Here is a 22,770-nt window from a genome sequence, read left to right as displayed (position 1 = left end):
GAAAAAAAAATTATGATAAGTAAACAAGTTAAATGATTACTACATAAACAGAATGTCCTTATAAAAGGGACATATCCTACAGTTTAAGAGGGATCAGAATTTGATTTGGTTTTTTTGTAGAACATTTATAAAAGCTAAACATTAATGTAATTTTCCCCTATAAGCAGTAAATTTCGTCCAATTTTGTCAAAATAAGTTTAATCACATCTCTGTCAAGTTTTGCAAGTCAAGTCAATCATTCAAGTCATATTAATCTGTATTTATGAAACCTTCCATTTCAACCTTTTAAACGAAATTTCAAACAAAGACTACCAGTCTTAAATATATTCCATGTATTGTAATTGAATATCAGTCAATAAACATTATACTGTTGTGAACAGTATATACAAAGAATCAATTGACCATACAAATTTACCCCAAACCCATTATAAATGTTATTTCATTCTACAGCAATAAAAATAAAAACATTAAATATTCAGAAAAATAAAAAATTTGATTGTCATTTCATTTTGAACAAATTAAAATAAATAAAAATATATTTAAGGCAAACAACTTTAAACATTTCTTCATTTCAAGAGAACGGATAGTGAGAAAATATGAATGTCTTTTGCAATTCTCACTTAAACTTCATTTTATATTAATATTTTCACTTGATCTTATTTTTCTCTAGAAATATAGAAATTATGAATAAATCTTTCAACTGTTTTAAGATATATTTATATTTGTTGTTAATAAGAAAATTGTGGTAGTTTGTTATGGCTTTAATGTGATTTTTCCACTTTAGTTATTTACTACCAGTCTATAAACCCAAATTTTGTTTTTTTTTATTGAAAAATTTATTATGGTAAGACACCTATCTATGTCTATCTTATAATATCCTTTATTTCAAATTTGTCAGTTTTATATGTTGATGAATCCAAACTACACTTTCAAATATTTCATGTTTTAAATCACAAACAAAAAGTAAATGTAATTTAAACGTTTCCTTGTCAAATATTTCTAACACAAATTATTTATTGTCTAATATCCTATTGACCTTAAATATATTTTGATTTCATCATAATTTGTATTGCATTAATCATTATAAAATTTAAATCAAAACTGTATTGTAAGCCCTTTAAAATATCTCAATTTTTCAGTCACATGATATTTGATTTATATAAAGGCAAACTAATTCTTCAAATCAGTACTTTGTAACATGCAATATTTTCATGCACTTTGTAAATATACAACACAACCGTATATATGAGATCAACATTATTTATACCATTAAATGATTTAAATACAGTTTTATCAACTTCATTAAAATCAAATATCAACCCAGAAGAACAAAACTTTTGAAAATTCCGTTTCAAATTCTTTTATGTTTTTTGGTATTTGGTAGAACTTTGTTCTGTGTTAATTTTAGTAGCTAGTACAAGGATTTCTAAAGAAGTAAAGTAGAAAAAATAATTCAAACTGTAATTTTCATTAAATTCTAAATGAGGCCTTTCGACTTTTTAATGATGATAATAACGACAGATTCACATGAAAATACCATTTCAACATTCTATTAACACCCTGATCATTTGCAGCTACAATATATCTAGTTTATTGTGATAAATATTCACTTTTGTCATAAAAAGCTACACACTTCTATATAAATATTGTAAATAGTATGGCATCTCTAGTAAATAAACACACAACTCTACAAAAGTGCCAACCCTTCACATCCAAGCTGTTTAATTTATTTCTGTAAAATGTTTAAATGAGTTCAAATTTTCAAACATAATAGGTTCACCTTTTTCAATTTTTATCTAAGAAGTTGTATTCCTTTAAAAATATATATTTCATCGCAAGATGCATAATGATTTTACAATTTTCATTTTCTATAAAATTCAAAAATTTCAGACTTAAAGAGAGAAATAATTAAAAACAGGCTTTTCCTTAATTTAAAACACTTGTAATGAAGATATTCTTTACTTGAATCCAAACATATTTAAGAGTTAACCCTAATGAAAGCCTTTGCCAAACTGGTTCTATCTGTGACCATTATTATATTGAATACGTTTGATAAAATGGCATTTAAGTTAAAGAAAGTTGTAATGCAACTTACTTAAATACATTTGAATAAAACTTTGACACAAGTTGGAGAAATATTTTTCCTTTAATTGGAAACATAATCACTTAAGATTATCTGGTTATAAAACACTTTGAGTATTGAAGATGATGGGTTAGATTTGAGTGTCAAACATTACAAAACAAACCAAAATGCTATCCATTCTGAAGTCTTGCAAGATATCTTTTAGGATTATAATACCCTATTGCAAAATTTTAAGAAGGTCAAAATGCAGATGAATTACAAATGGAAAAGCAGACATTTTTCAAATTTAGCAAACAACTTTACTGCTACAAAGTGACAGGGTTGGCAACATTATTTCTACATAGTAAAAAAAGAATGTCATAATAAAAATTCTAGCCATTATACTATAAAACAACCATTATATTATCTAAACCTGACTATTTTATTTCATAGATTATGGTAATGTGACTATAATATATATATTGTGCTCCTTCCAACAAAATACAGAATATGTGCATAGGTAGAATACCAAATCATTTTTAACAAGTAGAAAAAAACCTTGCATAAAATTATTACACTTAAAAAAATATTGCAACAAAGGTAGAGAAAATATAACATTAATGCTGAAACAATGGATATAGATATTTTAATTAACATACAGTAGAACTGTGTCTTTTATTGTGACTATGCTCAACTAAACTAAAAGCAGTTCTAAATGATAGTATATTTGAAATAAATAAATCAAGATGATTAATTTTAAAATATTTTATTTTTCCATCATTTTGAATAATAAAAACTTTGGATCTCACTTACAACAAAATTTAGTTCCGAACTTCTCTCAAATTCAACAGAGAAGTGCTAGACAATTAAATGCTCTTAAAGAACTGAGTAATATTATGCACAAGATCAAGTGAATTTGTTACATTAAAAGCCATTTAAAGTTTATATACTGAAGACAGCATCATCTATGAAATTTCAGTGTAATGATGAACAAAATTTAGTTCTGGGAGCAATTATTCTTTAACTTTTCTGATTAAAAAACAATACTTTTATTAAAAATTTCTTGCTATTTAGTAATACATATTATAGTTTTCTGCTTTTAAGATTTTCAGAATCAGCAATATACCGGATCTGTTCAAATTTTAAAATAATTATTTTCTGGTCTATCTATGAATAATATTTTCATGATTATTCATGTATTATATTATCTATATAACACACCTAGATAATGCATTACATGTAATACTTAATTTTAATACAAGCCAAAACACAGACTTCTCTTACTTTTAAGAACTTATTTTCTCTTTTTCTAACCTGATATCAAACATGAGCATTTATATTTACTGAAATAATGATAAAATAAATGGTTTCTTAGGAATCAGTACTAGCTTTGTTTCAGTGGGTTTTCTGCAGCAGAAGCTATTTTTACATGGATATTCATCATATTTATTGAAATTTGGTTAATGAAACAAGGAAACCCATATAAATTCCAAACTACTTTATTTTCATTAAGTGGTGGCAAGATTTAACAAATTCTTCTATTTCGATTGCATGGCATTTACAGTTTTATTTTTTAACGGGCAGTATACTACATGATAATTTTGATTGATTCAAAGACATGCCTCTTCAATAAATACATGTTACTTTTAAACATAAATGGGCTAATCTCATATTTACTACAAAATCAACATCTACCAATAAAATAAACTGTTTATTCATTACTATATCTGTACAACAACTAAAATACTTGGAAAATTGGCATCTACAACTTGACCAACTGATGTCTAATTATAAAAATGAAAATGGTAAACACCAACTATGTTAAAAAAATTCAATAGAAAATAAAACAAAACAATCTATTTATATCCCCAACATATTAATTTGGATTGTTTAACCATCCATTTAATCCAAAATATAAATAAGGAAAAGTTAAATTCCTATTCATTGCAACTTTACAAGTTTGAATGATTATGTTATGACTGATAACAGATCCCAGATATACAAGATTTTCAACATATCTGATTTGTTTTCAATTCCTCAAACATATTAAGAGAAACTATTGTTAAAAAGGGGGGAAAAGAAGCCTATATGGCATTTATTTTTTTAATAGCACAAAATGTGTGCCCAACACAGAATAATACTGTTACATTATGAACTTGAAGACATAGTGATAAATATTAGAATGAAAGACTAGAAATTTGATGCACCATGAACAAGATTGATGAACTCTCTTCATTAACTGTGTATTTACATGTTTTATTTAAGTGCTAGTCTTTGTAAGAAGCAGCCAATTTAGGTAAAAATCAAAACATGATCAGAAAAAACCCACTGAGCTAATCATGTTATTTAATACTAACTATCATCCTGAGTTAAAAATTATTAGTCTTTCGATTGTGTGTGTCTTGTAATATCAAAGAACTCGGTTAGAAAATTGGTTAGAATGATAGCAAATTACAGAGTTATCTCCCCTTATTCGATCATTTCTAGTGCATTTCAACCAAATTGTATCTTCTATTACCAGAACAGAAAACAAAAATGAATGTTATTTTTGTGCATAACTACATATTATGAACTGAAATCAATGTCAATTTGGGTGGGGTTTTTTGGTCATGTTTTCACCACTGCCTGATTCTTAGGCAGACTGGCACTTAATCTTACAAAAGAGATATGGCACTTATACTCTTCAAAAATAATATATTGAAAAGAAATTAACTCAAATGCAAAGTTTTAGAACACAGAAGATATATTGTTATTTTTTATGAACAGAAATAATGTAACCACAAAATCTGTTTTCAATCTTTTATGCTTCAACAACATACTATGTGTTATCACCAAAGATGAAAAGAGAAATTATGGCAGTATTAAAGATATTTACATATTAATAAACTATATGATTACATGCCCTGCTGTATAACTTCATAAAAATTCTACTTCCTGCTTATTATGTACAAAATGATAAATAATACTATTTGATCTAAATAATAAACATAACTATAACAGCTCTTTCAGATTCATAACAGCAATTTTCGAAATATGTTCATTTTCATTTAAGACTCAATAAAAAAAAAAATTTTTTTAACATCTGCTCATTCGTATTTCAAGTTTTGACAAATTCCAATGACCCATTTCTGGCCATGGCCATAAGGTTGGTTATCTGACCACAGATATATTTGAATATGAGTTCAAACAACACTTATCAATTGTTTATTATTATAAATTTTCCATAATTTTTAAATGGCTATATGAACATAAAGCAATCACCTTTCTACTGCTGAATACAAAAAGAAGCTGATTCAATAAATATGCACCTGATATGAAATATCATTTCTAAATAACAATAACTTAATAAAACTAGTAAATTTACATCTAACTATGTTAGGGAATGATGAAAGACTATATACATACAATTTAAATGCTATGAACTATTTAAATTCTAAAGGCCAAAACACAATTTTATTATAATATCCTGATGGGCAATTCTACATTACTTGTTGATAGAATTAAATTAGTTCTACATAAACATGTGTCTATATTAACAGACAGTAAAACAGGAATAGATGCACAATACCTGAGAAAATATGTAAAAATTAATGGACTCCCTCCCCAACAAGTATTAGTCCAAATATCAATTCTGTTTTTGTAAAAGCAAATTTTATGAAGTTTCTTTCAACGATTATTTGTGAAGCCAAAGAAGAGAAAGAATGCATCTGAATCAATTGTATGGATAATTACCTTTTTAAGGCAAATATTCCTATAATCAATAAATGAGTTTATTCAACTGCAATTTCGAAGGTTTACTGTTTCCAAAGGAAAGAAAACATAATAAAACCAAACATAAAAAGATTTCGCATGTATTTTAATTAATATGCATTATTTCTGAAATTGAATTGTCTTTTAAAATGCACTTTACCTGATTCAGCTTGGTCCTTAGACAGGAAATACTGTCAGTGAGCATAGCCAATGTGCAATGTTTATATATGAAATCTTTAATAAAAAATTAAACCAATAATATTACACTCTGATTCAATATTTACCACTGGCAGGAACTTTAATACAAACTATTCATAATGCAATTCATGACATCATGCAAGTTATTAAAAATCTACAAAAGTGTTCTAAAATAACATCAAATAATATTAATCTTAACTTTGATTACAAAAATAAAATAATAATGGCCACCTAATGTTCTAATATCACAACCTACTAGTAATTTTCTGATCAGTATCTCTCATGATTATGACTGAACTTAATATTTACTATCACATAATATTTCACACTTAAATGCCAACTGTTGACTATTCCTCTGATATTTCTATGTCTTATCTTTACCAGGAGATTCTCCTTGTTTGACTGTTGTCAAGGATTGTATATCTATTCCATATTTAGTCAGACAAGGGTTGTCCTTATCAGCTGCCTGGAGGGAACACCATTGTGCAGTTCTGGCCCTTCTGGTTAATTCTGACAATTCACTTATGCTAGCTGCTAAAGCAAGAACATCTGAAATAGTTAAAGTGCAAGATGAAATAATTACATAACATAAATGTGTCATAAGGATTTCATAACTTTTTGTAGTAGATCACAATCTCATGTTGATTTCCAGTGATGTTTTATGTCCTTATTTTATAAACATCCATGACTGCACATACACTTCCTCACAACAACACATCAATGTATGTATAAAAAAAAAAAAGTTTATGTATTAGTTCTAAGATTTGAATAATTTCTGTGGGGTAGTTTTATATGTTATGCATAAAGGTATGGATTGTGTGAACATTTCTAGTATGGTAGGAATTTATCCTATAACTATAAAAATCAAAGAGCAGATTGCTCTGAGGGATACGATTGCCGTTGTTTCATTGACACATGTATACATGTACATGTAGCTGGATAAATTATTTTCAAAACTAATTCAACTGCACATGTAAATAGTTACAAAATAGCCAAACCCGGATAAAAGTGTATGAACAATGTAATTAGGCCTATTCTGTTTTATTTTTGTACTATCAATTCCAAGTTTACTTTCCACAGCAGTCACTGAGACTCACGAGTGAGAGTGAGCGAAGGTATTTCACTTTGTATCTTATCACCTATTTTCCTACGTAAATTCTAGGAGGAACCCCATTCCTAACTCTTTAAATATTTAATTTCCTTTGGGTCAGTGATCATGACTCCTTTCCGTACACATTTATCGGTTTAAATTGCATTCGTTTTCTAATATAATATGACGTTTATTGACAGAACGAGCTAATACTCGACGTCTTGTTTAGGTTCAGAATTCACGGAAAATACTTCCGGAAGGGAGACAACTCGAAACGATAATATGGAAGACTCCATTTCGCCTGAAGGGGTGTTCTACGATATGGAATACATTTATTTTAATTTAAATGATGCATATGATTTAAAATTATGCAACAACAATAACCCTCAATAGCCGACATTCATAGAAAAGATCCCATGAGTTATAAATTAATTAATTGAGTGGGGAATCCAGAGCAACCATTCAATCTAAAACCCTTTGAAGTCAAGAAAACTATACGCATGGGCATAATTTCCAAAACAAACCCTGGGGCAAGATATATTAAATGTTTATTTAACGACCTAGATGGTTCTCTATTTCTTTATGGAAGTACAATCTCAAAAATCAGTTTCATGACGGTTACATATAAGAAAAACTCCACTTCAGTTCTTATATGACAGAAATAGATTTATCGGTATTCAGAGAACTCTCGCATTTTATTAAAACTGGGAATTCCCTCTGACATGTTTCTAAATTTATAAAAACACTAAATATAAATACTGCTTAATTCTAATTTTCCGTGTTGTTAAAAACACGCATATAAGTCAAGGGAATTATCAAACATGAAGATTATGAAAAGAACATTATAGGAAAGTTGATTAAGTTCAATCCCTTTGTTTGTTTTTACCTTTTAAAGCAAGACAATCATAAGAATCTGAGATGTTCCTTCATGTTTAGAATAAAACGTTTGACGTGAGGGCAATGCTCTGAGCCACCGGTATAAGTCTACAGATTGCTTCAAAGCAATCGTATCCCAAAAATCAGGAAGGCATTATAGTTTCATGAAATAAAAAATTTAATCAAGTGAAGATAGAGATATGTCACTCCTGTATGCAATTTTGTTAGTACATTGTATAATGCTAGACTCAGGAGGCAGGGCCAAATAATCTTGATGGAAATTAGATATGCCCATGCTATAATAATCCCCTACCATTAGTGTTTCTCTTAAAATGACCTTATCACATACTTTAATGTGTAAGCCATGAAAAATTATTGAAGCTTGAATAAAGAGACAGGGTCAAATAATCTCCATGGAAATGAACTTTGCCAATGCTAATACATCTGGCTTTCAAATATCTAGGACTTACCTGAAGTTGTTCCTCTTAAAATGATAAAAAAAAAATGGGGAATGTGTCCATGGGATACAGATGATGCCCCCTCTGCTGTTAGATGGAACAATAGAACTGCCAAATGTTTAAATGGACAGGTAGTTATCAGGTGAATCTATGGAAAGGTTCAATTGGGTTCGCAATAAAATGTAAAAAAAGTGCTTGTTATCACTGAATGGTAAAGATTGTTTTAATTTATCAGTTGGAAGTAAAAGTGAATATACATTGTATATTGTGTAAAACAATGATTTAAGTTGATTCAACTACTATTCTGGACAAAGAAAGATAAATCCAATTGAAAATTTCTTGCTATTGCGCAATATTGTGCAATTAGATATTTCTTGCTATTGCTCAATACTGTGCAATCTAAAATACTTGCTATTGCACAATACTGTGCAATTGAAGATTTCTTGCTATTGCGCAATACTGTGCAATTGAAAATTTCTTGCTGTAGCACAATACTGTGCAATTGAAGATTTCTTGCTATTGCTGAATACTGTGAACTTGAAAATTTCTTGCTATTGCACAATACTTAATATAATAATTTGGGATCCTGATTTGGACCAACTTGAAAACTGGGCCCATAATCAAAAATCTAAGTACATGTTTAGATTCAGCATATCAAAGAAGCCCAAGAATTCAATTTTTGTTAAAATCAAACTTAATTTAATTTTAGACCCTTTGAACTTTAATGTAGACCAATTTGAAAACGGGACCAAAAATTAAGAATCTACATACACAGTTAGATTTGGCATATCAAAGAACCCCAATTATTCAATTTTTGATGAAATCAAACAAAGTTTAATTTTGGACCCCAATTTGGACCAACTTGAAAACTGGGCCAATAATCAGAAATCTAAGTACATTTTTAGATTCAGCATATCAAAGAACCCCAAGAATTCAATTTTTGTTAAAATCAAACTAAGTTTAATTTGGACCCTTTGGACCTTAATGTAGACCAATTTGAAAACGGGACCAAAAATTAGGAATTTACATACACAGTTAGATTCAGCATATCAAAGAACCCCAATTATTCAATTTTTGATGAAATCAAACAAAGTTTAATTTTTTACCCTTTGGGCCCCTTATTCCTAAACTGTTGGGACCAAAACTTCCAAAATTAATCCCAACCTTCCTTTTAAGGTCATAAACCGTGTGTTTAAATTTGATAGATTTCTTTTTACTTATACTAAAGTTATGGTGTGAAAACCAAGAAAAATGCTTATTTGGGCCCCTTTTTGGCCCCTAATTCCTAAACTGTTGAGACCTCAACTCCCAAAATCAATCCAAACCTTCCTTTTGTGGTCATAAACCTTGTGTCAAAATTTCATAGATTTCTATTCACTTAAACTAAAGTTATAGTGCGAAAACCAAGAAAATGCTTATTTGGGCCCTTTTTGGCCCCTAATACCTAAACTGTTGGGAATAAAACTCCCAAAATCAATCCCAACCTTCCTTTTATGGTCATAAACCTTGTGTTAAAATTTCATAGATTTCATTTTACTTATACTAAAGTTAAAATGTGAAAACCAAATATCTTCGGACGACGACAACGACGACGCCAACGTGATACCAATATACGACCAAAAAATTTTCAATTTTTGCGGTCCTATAAAAATGGCAATTTTTCCATTAGTTAGGGTCACAACTCTAGAACAGTAAAAGTTACGCCAACAAAATTCAAACTTGATCTATGTTTTGCGGTAATAAGCATTGCAAATAAGTTTCATAACATTTGGTTAAGGAAAACTTAAGAAAGCGGACGGTAACAAAAATTCTGCAATTTTTCTGTTTGTAAAGGGGCATAACTCTAGAAAGGCAAGAGTAACGCTACCCAAATTCCACCTTGATCTGTGTTTTATGGTAATAAGTAAGGTGTATAACTTCATAACATTTGGTTGAGGCAAACTAGAGTTAGAGAACAGAAACCAATTAAAGAAAGTACAGACAAGGGTAAAACTGTAGGAAAAAAAGTCACAGGAAAAAAAGTCACGGAAAAAAAGTCACAGGAAAAAAGGTCACAGGAAAAAAAGTCACGGAAAAAAAGTCACAGGAAAAAAAGTCACAATATATATTTTTGTATGAAATAGTCATATGGTCTGCACATACATGTATTAACAGGAGAAACATTCCAAATAGATATTTTGTATGGAAATGGACATTTTTTAATTCATTTTAAACGACTAGCGTTGGAAATTTAGATATAAATCGCAAATCATTTAAATGAAACCTGTACATGCTGGTGTACTATAGATACATGTTTTCAAGAATTTGTTGTAATTATTTTTGTTTTATATCTCTTATGAAAGAGATGTGATTTAAACAGCAACAATTTCCTCCGATTTCATTTTGAATTCAAGTAAGAAGTACAGTTTATGACTTGACCACATGTTATTTGGATTTTTGAAGATAAGTATCCTTTATTTAAGTGTTAAATATTAATTATATTAGCTTAGTATTTATAGGGACTGTTGACATTGATGTGTGGCTTCTTGTGGCACCTTCCCCATTTGTAGACCTTTCACTTCCTGCCTCCATAGGAAGCCATATACCAATGAAATACAACTTAGGCTCAATATTAAATAAAAGGAATCAGCTTTCTCTGTTTGTTAAAAAGTCAATTTTGAAAAAAGAACATATTCTATTACGCTTTTATTAGTTTATATATCATTCCTTTGGTTTTTAAAAATTATAAATTTACCACTAACATATATATATAAATAATCTGATACAAGTATATTATGACTTTTTTTCTATGCATTAAAAAACTCCAGATTAATTACTTATTGCATACATGTATATATACAAAGTGACTTTTTCCTGTGCATTCCAACATACTTCTGATAAATAATTTTACTTAAACATATTGTGACTTTTTTTCCTGTGACTTCTTTTCTTGTGACTTTTTTTCCTGTGACTTTTTTTCCTAGGGATTTTGTGACTTTTTTTCCTGTGACTTTTTTTCCGTATTCCAACTTAAAGCCCTCTTCTCTACACTAGGTTTTCTCACCGTATTGAAGACACATTGGTAGGCTTCGACTGTTTTTTGCTTTTTGGTTGGGTTGTTGACCTTTAAGATATTCCCCATTTCCATTATCAATTTTATTGGTAAACTTTATACACAATATTTACGCACTTTAAACTTTAATATAGTACCTTTGTCTTCTTGATGTCTAGGACCTCCGTTCCTATGACGATTTGTGGCATTAACAATCTCTTCCTTTCGTCTAGCTTGGACTTTTCTTATCCCTTCCAGCCATCTTTCCATGGCTGAATGGATGTTAGGATGAACTGTTATATTTCTTAACCTCTCCATTTTATCAATCAGTGTTAAAATCTGTTGAAATAACAACTAGTATATTACAAGAGTGCACATGCTGAAATGTCTCATCTTTTTTTACCAATTATTGACATTATGTTGATAGTCCTAAATATAAAGCTTTATTACAACTGTCACATAAACTCATCATTAATCAAGAAAACTAAACATTGATCAATAAACCATGAAAATGAGGTCAAGGTCAGATGAACCATGACAGGCAGACATGTACAGCTAACAATTCTTCCATACAACAAATATAGTTGACCTATTGCTTATAAATTAAGAAAAACAGACCAAAACACAAATACTTAACACTGTGCAATGAACACTGAAAATGAGGTTAAGGGTAAATAAAACCTGCACAATTGACATATAGATCACAAAATATTTCCATACACCAAATATAGTTGACCTATTGCATTTCGTATTAGAAAAAATAGACCAAAACTCAAAAATTTAACTATGACCACTAAACCATGAAAATGAGGTCAAGGTCAGATAACACCTGCCAGTTGGACATGTACACTTTACAATCCTTCCATACACCGAATATACAAGACCTATTGCTTATAGCATCCAGGTGTTCCACCTTCTAAAATATAAAGCTTTTAAGAAGTTAGCTTACGCCGCCACCACCGCCTGTTCACTATCCCTTTGTCAAGCTTTCTGCAACAAAAGTTGCAGGCTCAACGAAAATCAATCCCTGCATTTTTACAGTTAAATAAAAGACCAGAGTTCAAATAGTCCAAGACCACAATTATTTCGTAGTGCATTTCTTTTTTAGAACATAAATGAAAATTAAAAAAATCCCACCTGCGCTTTCTCAATGAAATTTTTACAGTGTGTTATACTACTTTTGGGACAAATTATATCAAAATTATAGAAAACTTCATCGGCTCTAACTCAAAATATGGACAATTTTATGTTCAGGGCGTCTTGAAATCTTTTAACAGCTTTCGGAGTGCTAATTTTTAACCTTTTTCAGCTGGACCAAATCACTACTTTCCTTTAAAATTCTGGACCCAAATTTTTTACAGTGTAATTTCACCCCCCTACTTGCAATTTGTGGCATTAAACATGGAGAAATAAATTTGGAAGGGGTATAAAAATAAATGGCAGGTAACCCACTGTCGACACTAGGTACTATATTCGTGAACAACGAAAATCAAGGGAGGGCAATTGTGGTCTCGGACTAAATGCCCCTCCCACCCCCTTAAGTTGCACATCTTTTATCTATAAAAGTACAAGGGAAATAACCAAAAAAGTAGCTCCTTTTGAAGGAATTAAATGCTTATAAATGTAAATTTCTTCCATAATGTAAAATAAATTTCAAATGAGTACCCTTGCATGTTCCTTAAATGAGTCTACTATGAGCCTGTCAACTCTAGAGGGATTGGATGGTAGCCTTGGAACAACTATATTATTCATACTCGATACTCTTTTTCCAGGATTTTGACGTGCCAATTCCGCCTCAGTCTGTAAATAATAAAGAACAACAGTTATTAAATTTAAAGCTAACAAGTCAGAAAATGCACAAAATCATTCTATTTTTGTCAATTTCTCATTCATATGTTGATTTTCGGGCCTGTAATATGGTAATATACTATTATGATATCATGAGATTTATTTGACCTAGCATTAAGTCTTTTGAAATTGAACCCAAATTTTGGCCCTTGTCATAATTTATGATTAAGTCGAAATTTAATGCAATATGTTGCCAAAAGTGAACCCTGTCTTATAAACTTCACACTTTTTCCTTTTCCCTTTTAATGGAGGTATCACATTTTATTCTTAGCTAGAAGGAACAACATTTATTTAATACATTAATTTTCGTTTTTACAAATATATGGTTTGTGTTTTTGATGAACAGAAATTGAAAATGTTAGCATTTAGACTCATAGGTAACATACCACATCTTCTTATATATATTGGCATTGCTGGTAATGTTACCTTTTTTCTTTCTCTCTCAACATTCCTGAACTGTTCATAGCATTCCTCCAACTTAATATGTAACTCATTTGATGGACCAGTTCTCCTAAAAAAAAAAGAACAACTTACACTGCAAAAAATTAAAGTGCTTGTGAGCACTGAATGGTAAAGAGTGTGTACATATATAAACATAGCAATACTTTAAGCTGGTGAGAAAAAAAGTATTTACATCATAAATTCTTAATAACTAATGCATACATTGTTATAAGGGAAATTGGATATATTCATAGTTTTATCTTTATCAATCATAGATTATTTGCTTTCTGTTTCTCAGAAGAAAAAAAGACATCACAATTTGAGAGCAAACCAAGAATGACATATTCATCTCTTGCAAATATGTGCCTGACTCGTGTCAGGAGCCTGTCAAACAGTGGTTGTAGTTAGTTGTTGTATATCATATATGTATTTGTTTTTTTATTTGATCAGTCATTAGTTTTTCCTCTCAATTGTTTATAATTGGTCCCTTCCGGGCCTTTTAATACAGTCTAATATATAGTATGGATTTTGCTCATTGTTGATGGCTGGAAAGTTGTTCACTTCTATGTCAATTGGTCCCTGGTGGAGAGTTGTTTCATTGGTAATCATGCCATGTCCACATTTTTTTAATTGACTTTTATTAGGTCTCTTTTGGTTGTACATGTTGTATAGCCCTTCAAATGTTTCAGTACATATACATTCTTGGCATTCAAATATTTGGCTTTAACAATTCCTGATGAAAGTAAAATCAAGAAAAGCACAGCAGACGCATGCAGTTTAAATGTGTTATTTTTATTTGTTTATGGATAACACTATATATATGCTCTTGTCACTTAGTGACATAATTATAAAATCATGTCTTTATACTATTAGCTGGGTAACAGGTAGACATTGTAACATTATTGTCAACAATAACTTACTTCAATGGATTTCTTAAACCTGGATGCATAGGATGAAAACCATACATGTAATTCTGTAAATCTAAATACATCTCTGGTCTATAATAAGCTGGTATCAACCTTCCAAATTGGTCCACTGTAATGTAATATGCACATGAAGTAAAACAAACATTAAACTAAGAAAGCAGTTAATGGCCCTGAAAATCAATCATTTGGAACTGGGATAGAATTATTTCTCCCCATTACTAGCTGATTACGGTACTGCAATGCAATTTTATTATAATTGACTGGCAGATTTTTTATTCTCTATATTAGACTGCAAAATTTCAATTACTTTTTCATACTAGTAGCCCTCTCCCTGTTTTCTTGGAGAATTCATGAAGGTTCGTGACTGGCATTTAAGAGAGAAACATTATTTTGAGTATCACAATAAGGTCATTTTTATAAACTTCCTGGTTAAAATGGAAAATAAAATTTGGAACTATTTACTCCCAACAATTTTCCACCCTTTACATTTCAGAATTACTTAGAACTTAACAGAAGTTGAAAGTTTAATGAATACCTTTTGGATATACTACAAATTAAACATGTTAAAGCATCTTTACAAAATTTTCGTCTCCTTAAAATATTCCATTATGTCATAACTGTCATACTCCTTTTACAATTAATGAAAACTAGAAGTGTGGTTTTTGAAATACACATTCTACGTGTTAAAACTTATATTCAACCTTTAGACTTCTTTTCAGATCTGGTTGTTGGTTTCGCTTTCCCACTGAAATATAACCTATAATCCCTATAATATATAGCTATTCATAAACATACCTGCAACATACTCTAGGGGATCTGCTGCTGGAAAGGCTCCTTGTGGCATGAAAACAGGAGGCATTACAAGATTGTGGTATTTCAAAAATGCAGGATGGATTGCAGGAGGAATATTGCCATACTCATCAGTCAAAATGAGGTCTCTCTGATTGACATGATCTACCGAGTGATCGACCATTGGAGATAAAAGCATGTCATGGATGTAATTGTCAGGTTGTGGTAATTTATGGGAATCAAAGTTTCCAAGTCTGTCATGGCGATGAAGTTCTGGGGGGGGATGAGACAAAATGTTATGGTTAGTAGCAAGCTCTGCCAACTGTCGAAGCTCTTGTGAATTACCCATTACATGATGTGGTGTCCCTAGTTCAGGTTCTCGAAAACTTGATTTGTTTTGTGATGATGAGACAACTGGTGAGCTATATGGATGATGCTTTTGAGATTGCAAACGAGAATGAAATCCATTGGTTTCAGACAAAACATGGTCTTGTATGGCTGTATTGCTTGTTGTGTATGAAGCTGGGTATCCCTGTGTAGTTGTGAACACATCTTGTGATCTAGTCTGAAATGCTGCAGCACCCTGAGATAAAGAACATTTTGGAGGAAATGTTTGAGACATGTGCTTTAAATCGACTCCTGGTTGAGATGATTGCAACCCAACATTAGACTGCTCTGTTTGGCCAAAAACCAAGGACCTTCTAGCTTTCTGTTGAATTTCTGGTCTTGTATCATTTCTGTGACCATAAATAGGTGTGCTGCTAGCTTGTGCCCTTGTACTTTGAATAGGAAACTGATTTAAATTGTCAAATGCTGAAAGATCTGTGCGTTGTAAATCCTGAATCAAACTCTCTAAGGCTTTGGATTGTGCAGACTGGCTACCTTCCAGAACATCGGAACTTTCTGATATGAAAGATTTATCTTCAACAGGAAAGATATTATTGTTAGGATTGTTGGAAAGATTAAGTAAATCATTAGCTGTACTTCTGTCCCAAACTTCAGAAAAACTGAAACTTGTTGATGAACTTTTAGGACCAAAATCATCAGTTCCTGAAGACCATGCACTGCTTGGTGTGGTTGGTGAGCTGAAACCAAATAAAATAATAACTTATATATATGACTAAAATGAATATGAACAATCCAAATGCTACTATCACGAACTAGAAAACTGATCACGCTTGCACATTTTTTTTTTAAGTGTAATAAATATCTATAATGTCTATAAGATATAAGCCTGTAATATATCAGTACCAGGTGTTCTTTTTTATAATTTTGTCTAATGAATATAGGCGCTAAGGCTTCAAGCATCCTTTTTCATGAAATTAGTGAACAACAGTAAAAAATGTCAATAGCCTCATTTTCAGACCTTGTCATTAATATTTAGATTCTAGTGCAATGTAAAGCAACAGCTCTACCTTAAAATATATTTTGCTTCCAACTGTGCAAATAAGTTTACTATTTTCTTCATTTTTGGGGCCAAATAATGGCTCTTAAAACCCTTCTCCTTTATGATTTTTGAACAAACGAACTAGAGGCTCTAAAGAGCCTGTGTCGCTCACCTTGGTCTATGTGAATATTAAACAAAGGAAGCAGATGGATTCATGACAAAATTGTGTTTTGGTGATGGTGATGTGTTTGTACGTCTTACTTTACTGAACATTCTTGCTGCTTACAGTTATCTCTATCTATAATGAACTTTGCCCAGTAGTTTCAGTGGAAAATGTTAGTAAAAATTTACAAATTTTATAAAATTTGTTAAAAATTGACTATAAAGGACAATAACTCCTTAGGGGGTCAATTGACCATTTCAGTCATGATGACTTATTTGTAAATCTTACTTTGCTGTACATTATTGCTGTTTGAAGTTTATCTCTGTCTATAATAATATTCAAGATAATAACCCAAAACAGTAAAATTTCCTTAAAATTACCAATTTAGGGGCAGCAACCCAACAACGAGTTGTCCGATTCATCTGAAAATTTTGATAAACAATTTTACCCATGTCAGATTTGCTCTAAATGCTTTGGTTTTTGAGTTATAAGCCAAAAACTGCATTTTACCCCTATGTTCTATTTTTAGCCATGGCGGCCATCTTGGTTGGATGGCCGGGTCACGCCACACATTTTTTACACTAGATACCCCAAAGATGATTGTGGCCAAGTTTGGATTAATTTGGCCCAGTAGTTTCAGAGGAGAAGATTTTTGTAAAAGATTACCAAGATTTACGAAAAATGGTTAAAAATTGACTAAAAAGGGCAATAACTCCTAAAGGGGTCAACTGACCATTTCGGTATGTAGACTACTTATTTGTAAATCTAACTTTGCTGAACATTATTGCTGTTAACAGTTTATCTCTATCTATAATAATATTCAAGATAATAACCAAAAACATAAAAATTTCCTGAAAATTACCAATTTAGGGGCAGCAACCCAACAACGGGTTGTCCGATTCATCTGAAAATTTCAGGGCAGATAGATCTTGACCTGATACACAATTTTACCCCGTGTCAGATTTGCTCTAAATGCTTTGGTTTTTGAGTTATAAGCCAAAAACTGCATTTTACCCCTATGTTCTATTTTTAGCCATGGCGGCCATCTTGGTTGGTTGGCTGGGTCACGCCACACATTTTTTAAACTACATACCCCAATGATGATTGTGGCCAAGTTTAATTTAATTTGGCCCAGTAGTTTCAGAGGAGAAGATTTTTGTAAAAGTTAACGACGGACGACGACGACGGACGAAGGACGCCAAGTGATGAGAAAAGCTCACTTGGCCCTTTGGGCTAGGTGAGCTAAAAATGTTATTCCAAACATAATACAATGTAATAAGCATAACAACTGTACAAATTTCATTGGTGTTCTACATATCTTTTGAACTTTTTGCATTTCAGGGATGTCTTGCCTTGAAATAGAAGAAACTAAATATCCTTAAATTTATGAGGGAAAACAAATATTTCTGCTTCTTTTTCTTGTTTATTTCAAATAAAGAGTTTGGTAAAACATCTCTACATGCTACAAAGTATAATTTAAACGTGTGAATGTCTGGCTTTGGAAAAGTAAAAATACAATTTAGTTGATTTGTTTGTACATTTCATGCTTTAACATCCAACTATAAAAATATGCTCATCGTGTACTATTAGAGGATTAATAGATTGTTAAAGCCAAGCCAAATATTGACTCTTTAAAAATCAACACAAACTGTGTGAATAAATGTAAACTACTGTGTTTGAACATCAGGACAACACAAATATTTCGACTTGTGAAGAATATCAAATCTACTGAGTTTCAGACAATGAGTCATATGAGAGACGACTATTCTAGAATAACTCTTGTTTTATACAGATAGGTTACCTTTCAATTCCATATGTATGTTGTGCATTGTCCAAGCTATGGTTAAATGAGTATAACGAATTCTCATCATCAACAATTTGTGAAACAATATCATCTAATGTAGAAAATTTATCTCCACTGGTGTTCATACAATATCTGTCATTGAAACTTGTCGGTTCAAAAAATCCTGAGTCAAGATGTTGTCTGTTGTTTTTAATGGTATTAGCATTAACATCACTCCAGAAAAGACTAAAATCAACAGGTTGTGGTCCATCCCTGCCAGCAGTTGGATCTTGACTGTTGTTATCTGTTATAGAAACCTGTAAAATAGGAAAAATACTATCAATAGCTTACACTTTAATATACATGTACATATACATGGTAAAACAACAAGTACTTTTGAAGATTTTAGCATGAAGTCATACACAAAGAAATAGAGGTACCAAGGAGCATGTATTTAACCTGGTTTATATTTTTGTATAAAACTGATACAATGCACATGATGCAACAAGAATATTTGTGTACAATGGGAGCTTGTGCTGGCCAAAATCTTGTTGAGAGTCTTCATTCTTGCTGATATTTTTTGCTGGATAGAGTTTTAATCCATCTGTTATAGATGATTATTGACAAAGTTTACCAAATTATAGGCAAAAAAAGAGAAAAAAAAATTAAAACTGTGATTCAGGGGCAATAACTGCTGAAATGATTGATTTATTTGTAGATTGCTATCATTATTGCTGCTGACAGTTTTGTTCTATAGACTTTAGTTTCGACATGTTATGTAAAAAGGTTAAACTATTTTGATTTGAAGCAAAAACACAAAAAAATAAATAGGGGTCACCATCATGACCAGTCACCATGCTTTGTTTTGGTTTGGTTTTTCTTATGCTTCAAAAATTAGATTTTCTAAATTTTTCTTCATAAAATTCAGTTATTTGAATGATCTCCCCTTGTATAGTTCAGTTAGAAAAAAATAAAGAATGTGTCTATGGGACAATATTTTGCCTGCAAAAGTCAATGCACTGTACTAATTCAAACATATTGACTTTAATTTATTTTATCTGAAACTTTAAGAGGCATTATGCCGCATAAAACAAGAACGATGAAAGTAACACTACCCTGGTCTGTGTTTGTTGGTAACAACTTTGAATAAGCATTGTCTATAAGTTTAAAAACATTTGGTTGTGAAAGGAAGAGTTAGTGTGTAAAATGATATATTCAACTATTTTATTCAATTAAAAAGGGAAATTACTTGAGAACAGAGAAAGTGTTGCCAGATAAATTAGAACTTGATCTGTGTTGAGTGGTGATATTATATGAAGCATTGTGTATAAGTTTCATAACATTTGGTTGATGCAAACTAAAGTTAGAGAACAGAAACCAATTTTGAATGGTACAGAAGAACAGACAATATAAAATCTAAATCAAACAAATATAACAAACTGTATTCGTAAAAAGAGCAAAATGTGTCTGAAGACATGAATGTTCCTGCTAAAGCATGCTTTTATTTAATGCATGGAATATCATTACTCCTATACTGCAATACATTTGGAAATGCCTTCTTGGAAATATTTGAAACATTTTGTTTAGTAATGACAGGCATATCTTCCTTCATTAATTGTTACCTGTCCATTTCTGTGTGTCTCATCAAAACATGACTGGTTTGGTCCAAGAAAATTGAAATTCAAGGACCTACTTTCTTCTGTTGATTTCATTAAATCTGAACTTGCAAAATGGTCTGGAACCTATAAAAAAATAAGACCATCTTTCAACATCATGAGATTAATTTAGATTAAGACCTTCTAAGAGGAGAATTTTTATAGGTGGGAGGTATAGGGGGCAGTGTTCTCCCTAGATATTTCATTTAGCATCCTGGTAAAGAGGGGAAATTAAAATGCCATCTTGTTTTTAAAAATTAAAGCATCACATTCATTTATTCAACTTAATCTATAAGAAAACCACTTCAGACACCAAGGCATAACCATGATGTTAAAAGGCCCTGGGGCAGAATAGTTCATCGTAATTTGGGGTATTTGATCTTATCACTAAAAACTATCTATAAAAGACAGTTTTGAGATTAATTTGTTTGATTCTGACCATTTGTTGAAAAACAATTTTTGTTTTTTTCGATGAATAAAAAAATAAAATTTTTAAAATCCTTCTGTAAATGCTATTTTTCCCCAAAAATTGGATGAAAATCCACTTGAAAATTTCCATTGGCCTAAGCCCTTATTGGTCATGTTATTTATTCCATTATTATTAAAGGAACGATTTTGCATGTTCACAATTTACAATTTTCACTTAATTTTTGTGAGAAAAAAATCTACATTTTGGTTGATGATAGTTTGGCCTTAATAAAATGCTCCCTTTTCCAATTTAATGGTCAAGATAATATCCTTCCAGCATCAATGTTAATGTGTACATCAAATGTACACTCTGAAAATAAAGTCCAAAAAAATTATAAAAACTTCTTTCCTTATTACTTCTTTTTTCAGCAGAATTTATATATGCACTTCATGGACAAACCATTTCAATGTTTAATAAAACAAATAACAAAAGTGATTTGCTTGAATTCTTTAAGACATTATTTTTCTTTGACATGTTTGAGTTGTGTATTAGGTATCTATAGGAAATATGGGAAAACAGCTGATCAGCCATGACCCCAAGTGCATGACCTCACTGTTGGCAGTCAATCAAAACAATAATAGTCTGGATTTCTTTGATAGTTTGAGAAAAGAAAAAAAGTAATTTGTTTAAAGTGAATAATTATTTTTTGTAACTTAAATTTGTTTATTAATAAGCATAGCAAGGAAAAGAGTACCACGTTTGCACCAGCTGGGGTAATTTAAATTTAAAATACAAATGACGTAATAAATTAGGTCAAGTAAAACTGTATTGTCATTCGGTCCCTTTGTTCATTTTTTACCAGATAGACTTTATCTATACCTCATATAAATAAGCGAATTTTTATACATCTCCAATGATCATAACAGATACTTATCTCGTAAACAGGTAAAATTATGAAAAATTCGTTTTTACGGGAAACCCAGACGATCAAGATATAAAAGAAAATTACCTGAATACCCTGATTTAACAAGAAAATCTGAATGAAAAATTAAAAAAACAATTAAATACTTGTAAAATTTCTATTCGACTTGACAGACGTCTGTGTTTTCTTTTCTTTTTAATGAAATTCTTCTGAAAAGGAAATGCGTTTCTGACCAGACGAGCATACGACAGTTTGCAGCATGTGCAAAGAACCGTAATTAGCAGTTGTCATGCTAAAAATATGACTGAAAGAATTCAACGAACAAACCTGCAGACCAAATTGAATGTTTCCATTAGTTTTCATCGATTCTCTTATTGCATTTTCCTGGTTTTTCCCTACTGTTAGACTTGGTTGCGCCATTTACTTCTCATTGTTGCTGTGTGTATGCTAATTAGAGCCTTCGGAACCCCTCTTGACATAACCTACTGTTAGATCGCATAGCAAGCACCTGCGTGAAAGCGGACGGTTTCCCTGTGACGCTATAGAAAATACATGTATCTCAATTCCTTTAATAAAATTTTGAATGAGTCTTTTCTTTTAATGGATATGCACAACGGGTGGTGGGCGAAAAAAACAGGGGAGAAAAGGGGGACCTTCCAAATTTGTTAGTTTGATCGCTAAAAAAAGGAACATATTTTAAAAATAAATTAGAATTCACTGAAATTCGGTACCTACAAAGGGTAGTATAGTGAAATAGATATTTATTTAAGAATTACCATCTTAGTATTCACAATATAATAAAGATCTTTAGTGGGAATCCACGGTATCCGGCTTCTCGTTGCCATGATAGCGCATGCAATTTCCCGTCCGTGTACCACTGGACTTCGTTCACCGTTTTCACGCTCAATTGTACGACTTTCACGTGTCACACTGTAAAAAAATCAGCCAATCCTGCATCACGCTTAGACCCCAAAGATACCTT

The 22,770-nt window shown here is 31.0% G+C and overlaps 1 protein-coding gene across 1 annotated transcript; it reads right to left on the bottom strand.

Moving 5' to 3' along the window:
* Nucleotides 1-5,157: 5,157 nt before the first annotated feature.
* On the bottom strand, nt 5,158-22,256 carry LOC139512713 (uncharacterized). The gene is made up of 9 exons (XM_071300577.1): nt 22,116-22,256; nt 20,425-20,544; nt 18,821-19,119; nt 15,476-16,554; nt 14,675-14,789; nt 13,740-13,824; nt 13,131-13,265; nt 11,624-11,804; nt 5,158-6,559 (listed from the first exon to the last, which is right to left on the bottom strand). The coding sequence occupies exons 1-9, from the start codon at nt 22,206-22,208 to the stop codon at nt 6,375-6,377; spliced, it is 2,292 nt and encodes a 763-aa protein (XP_071156678.1). The 5' UTR covers nt 22,209-22,256; the 3' UTR covers nt 5,158-6,374.
* Nucleotides 22,257-22,770: the final 514 nt, after the last annotated feature.

The sequence above is a fragment of the Mytilus edulis genome, chromosome 2, assembly GCF_963676685.1.
Source record: "Mytilus edulis chromosome 2, xbMytEdul2.2, whole genome shotgun sequence".
NCBI lineage: Eukaryota > Metazoa > Mollusca > Bivalvia > Mytilida > Mytilidae > Mytilus > Mytilus edulis.
The sequence above is the reverse complement of the archived record's forward strand: the minus strand, read 5'-3'. Positions and strand labels throughout refer to the sequence as shown.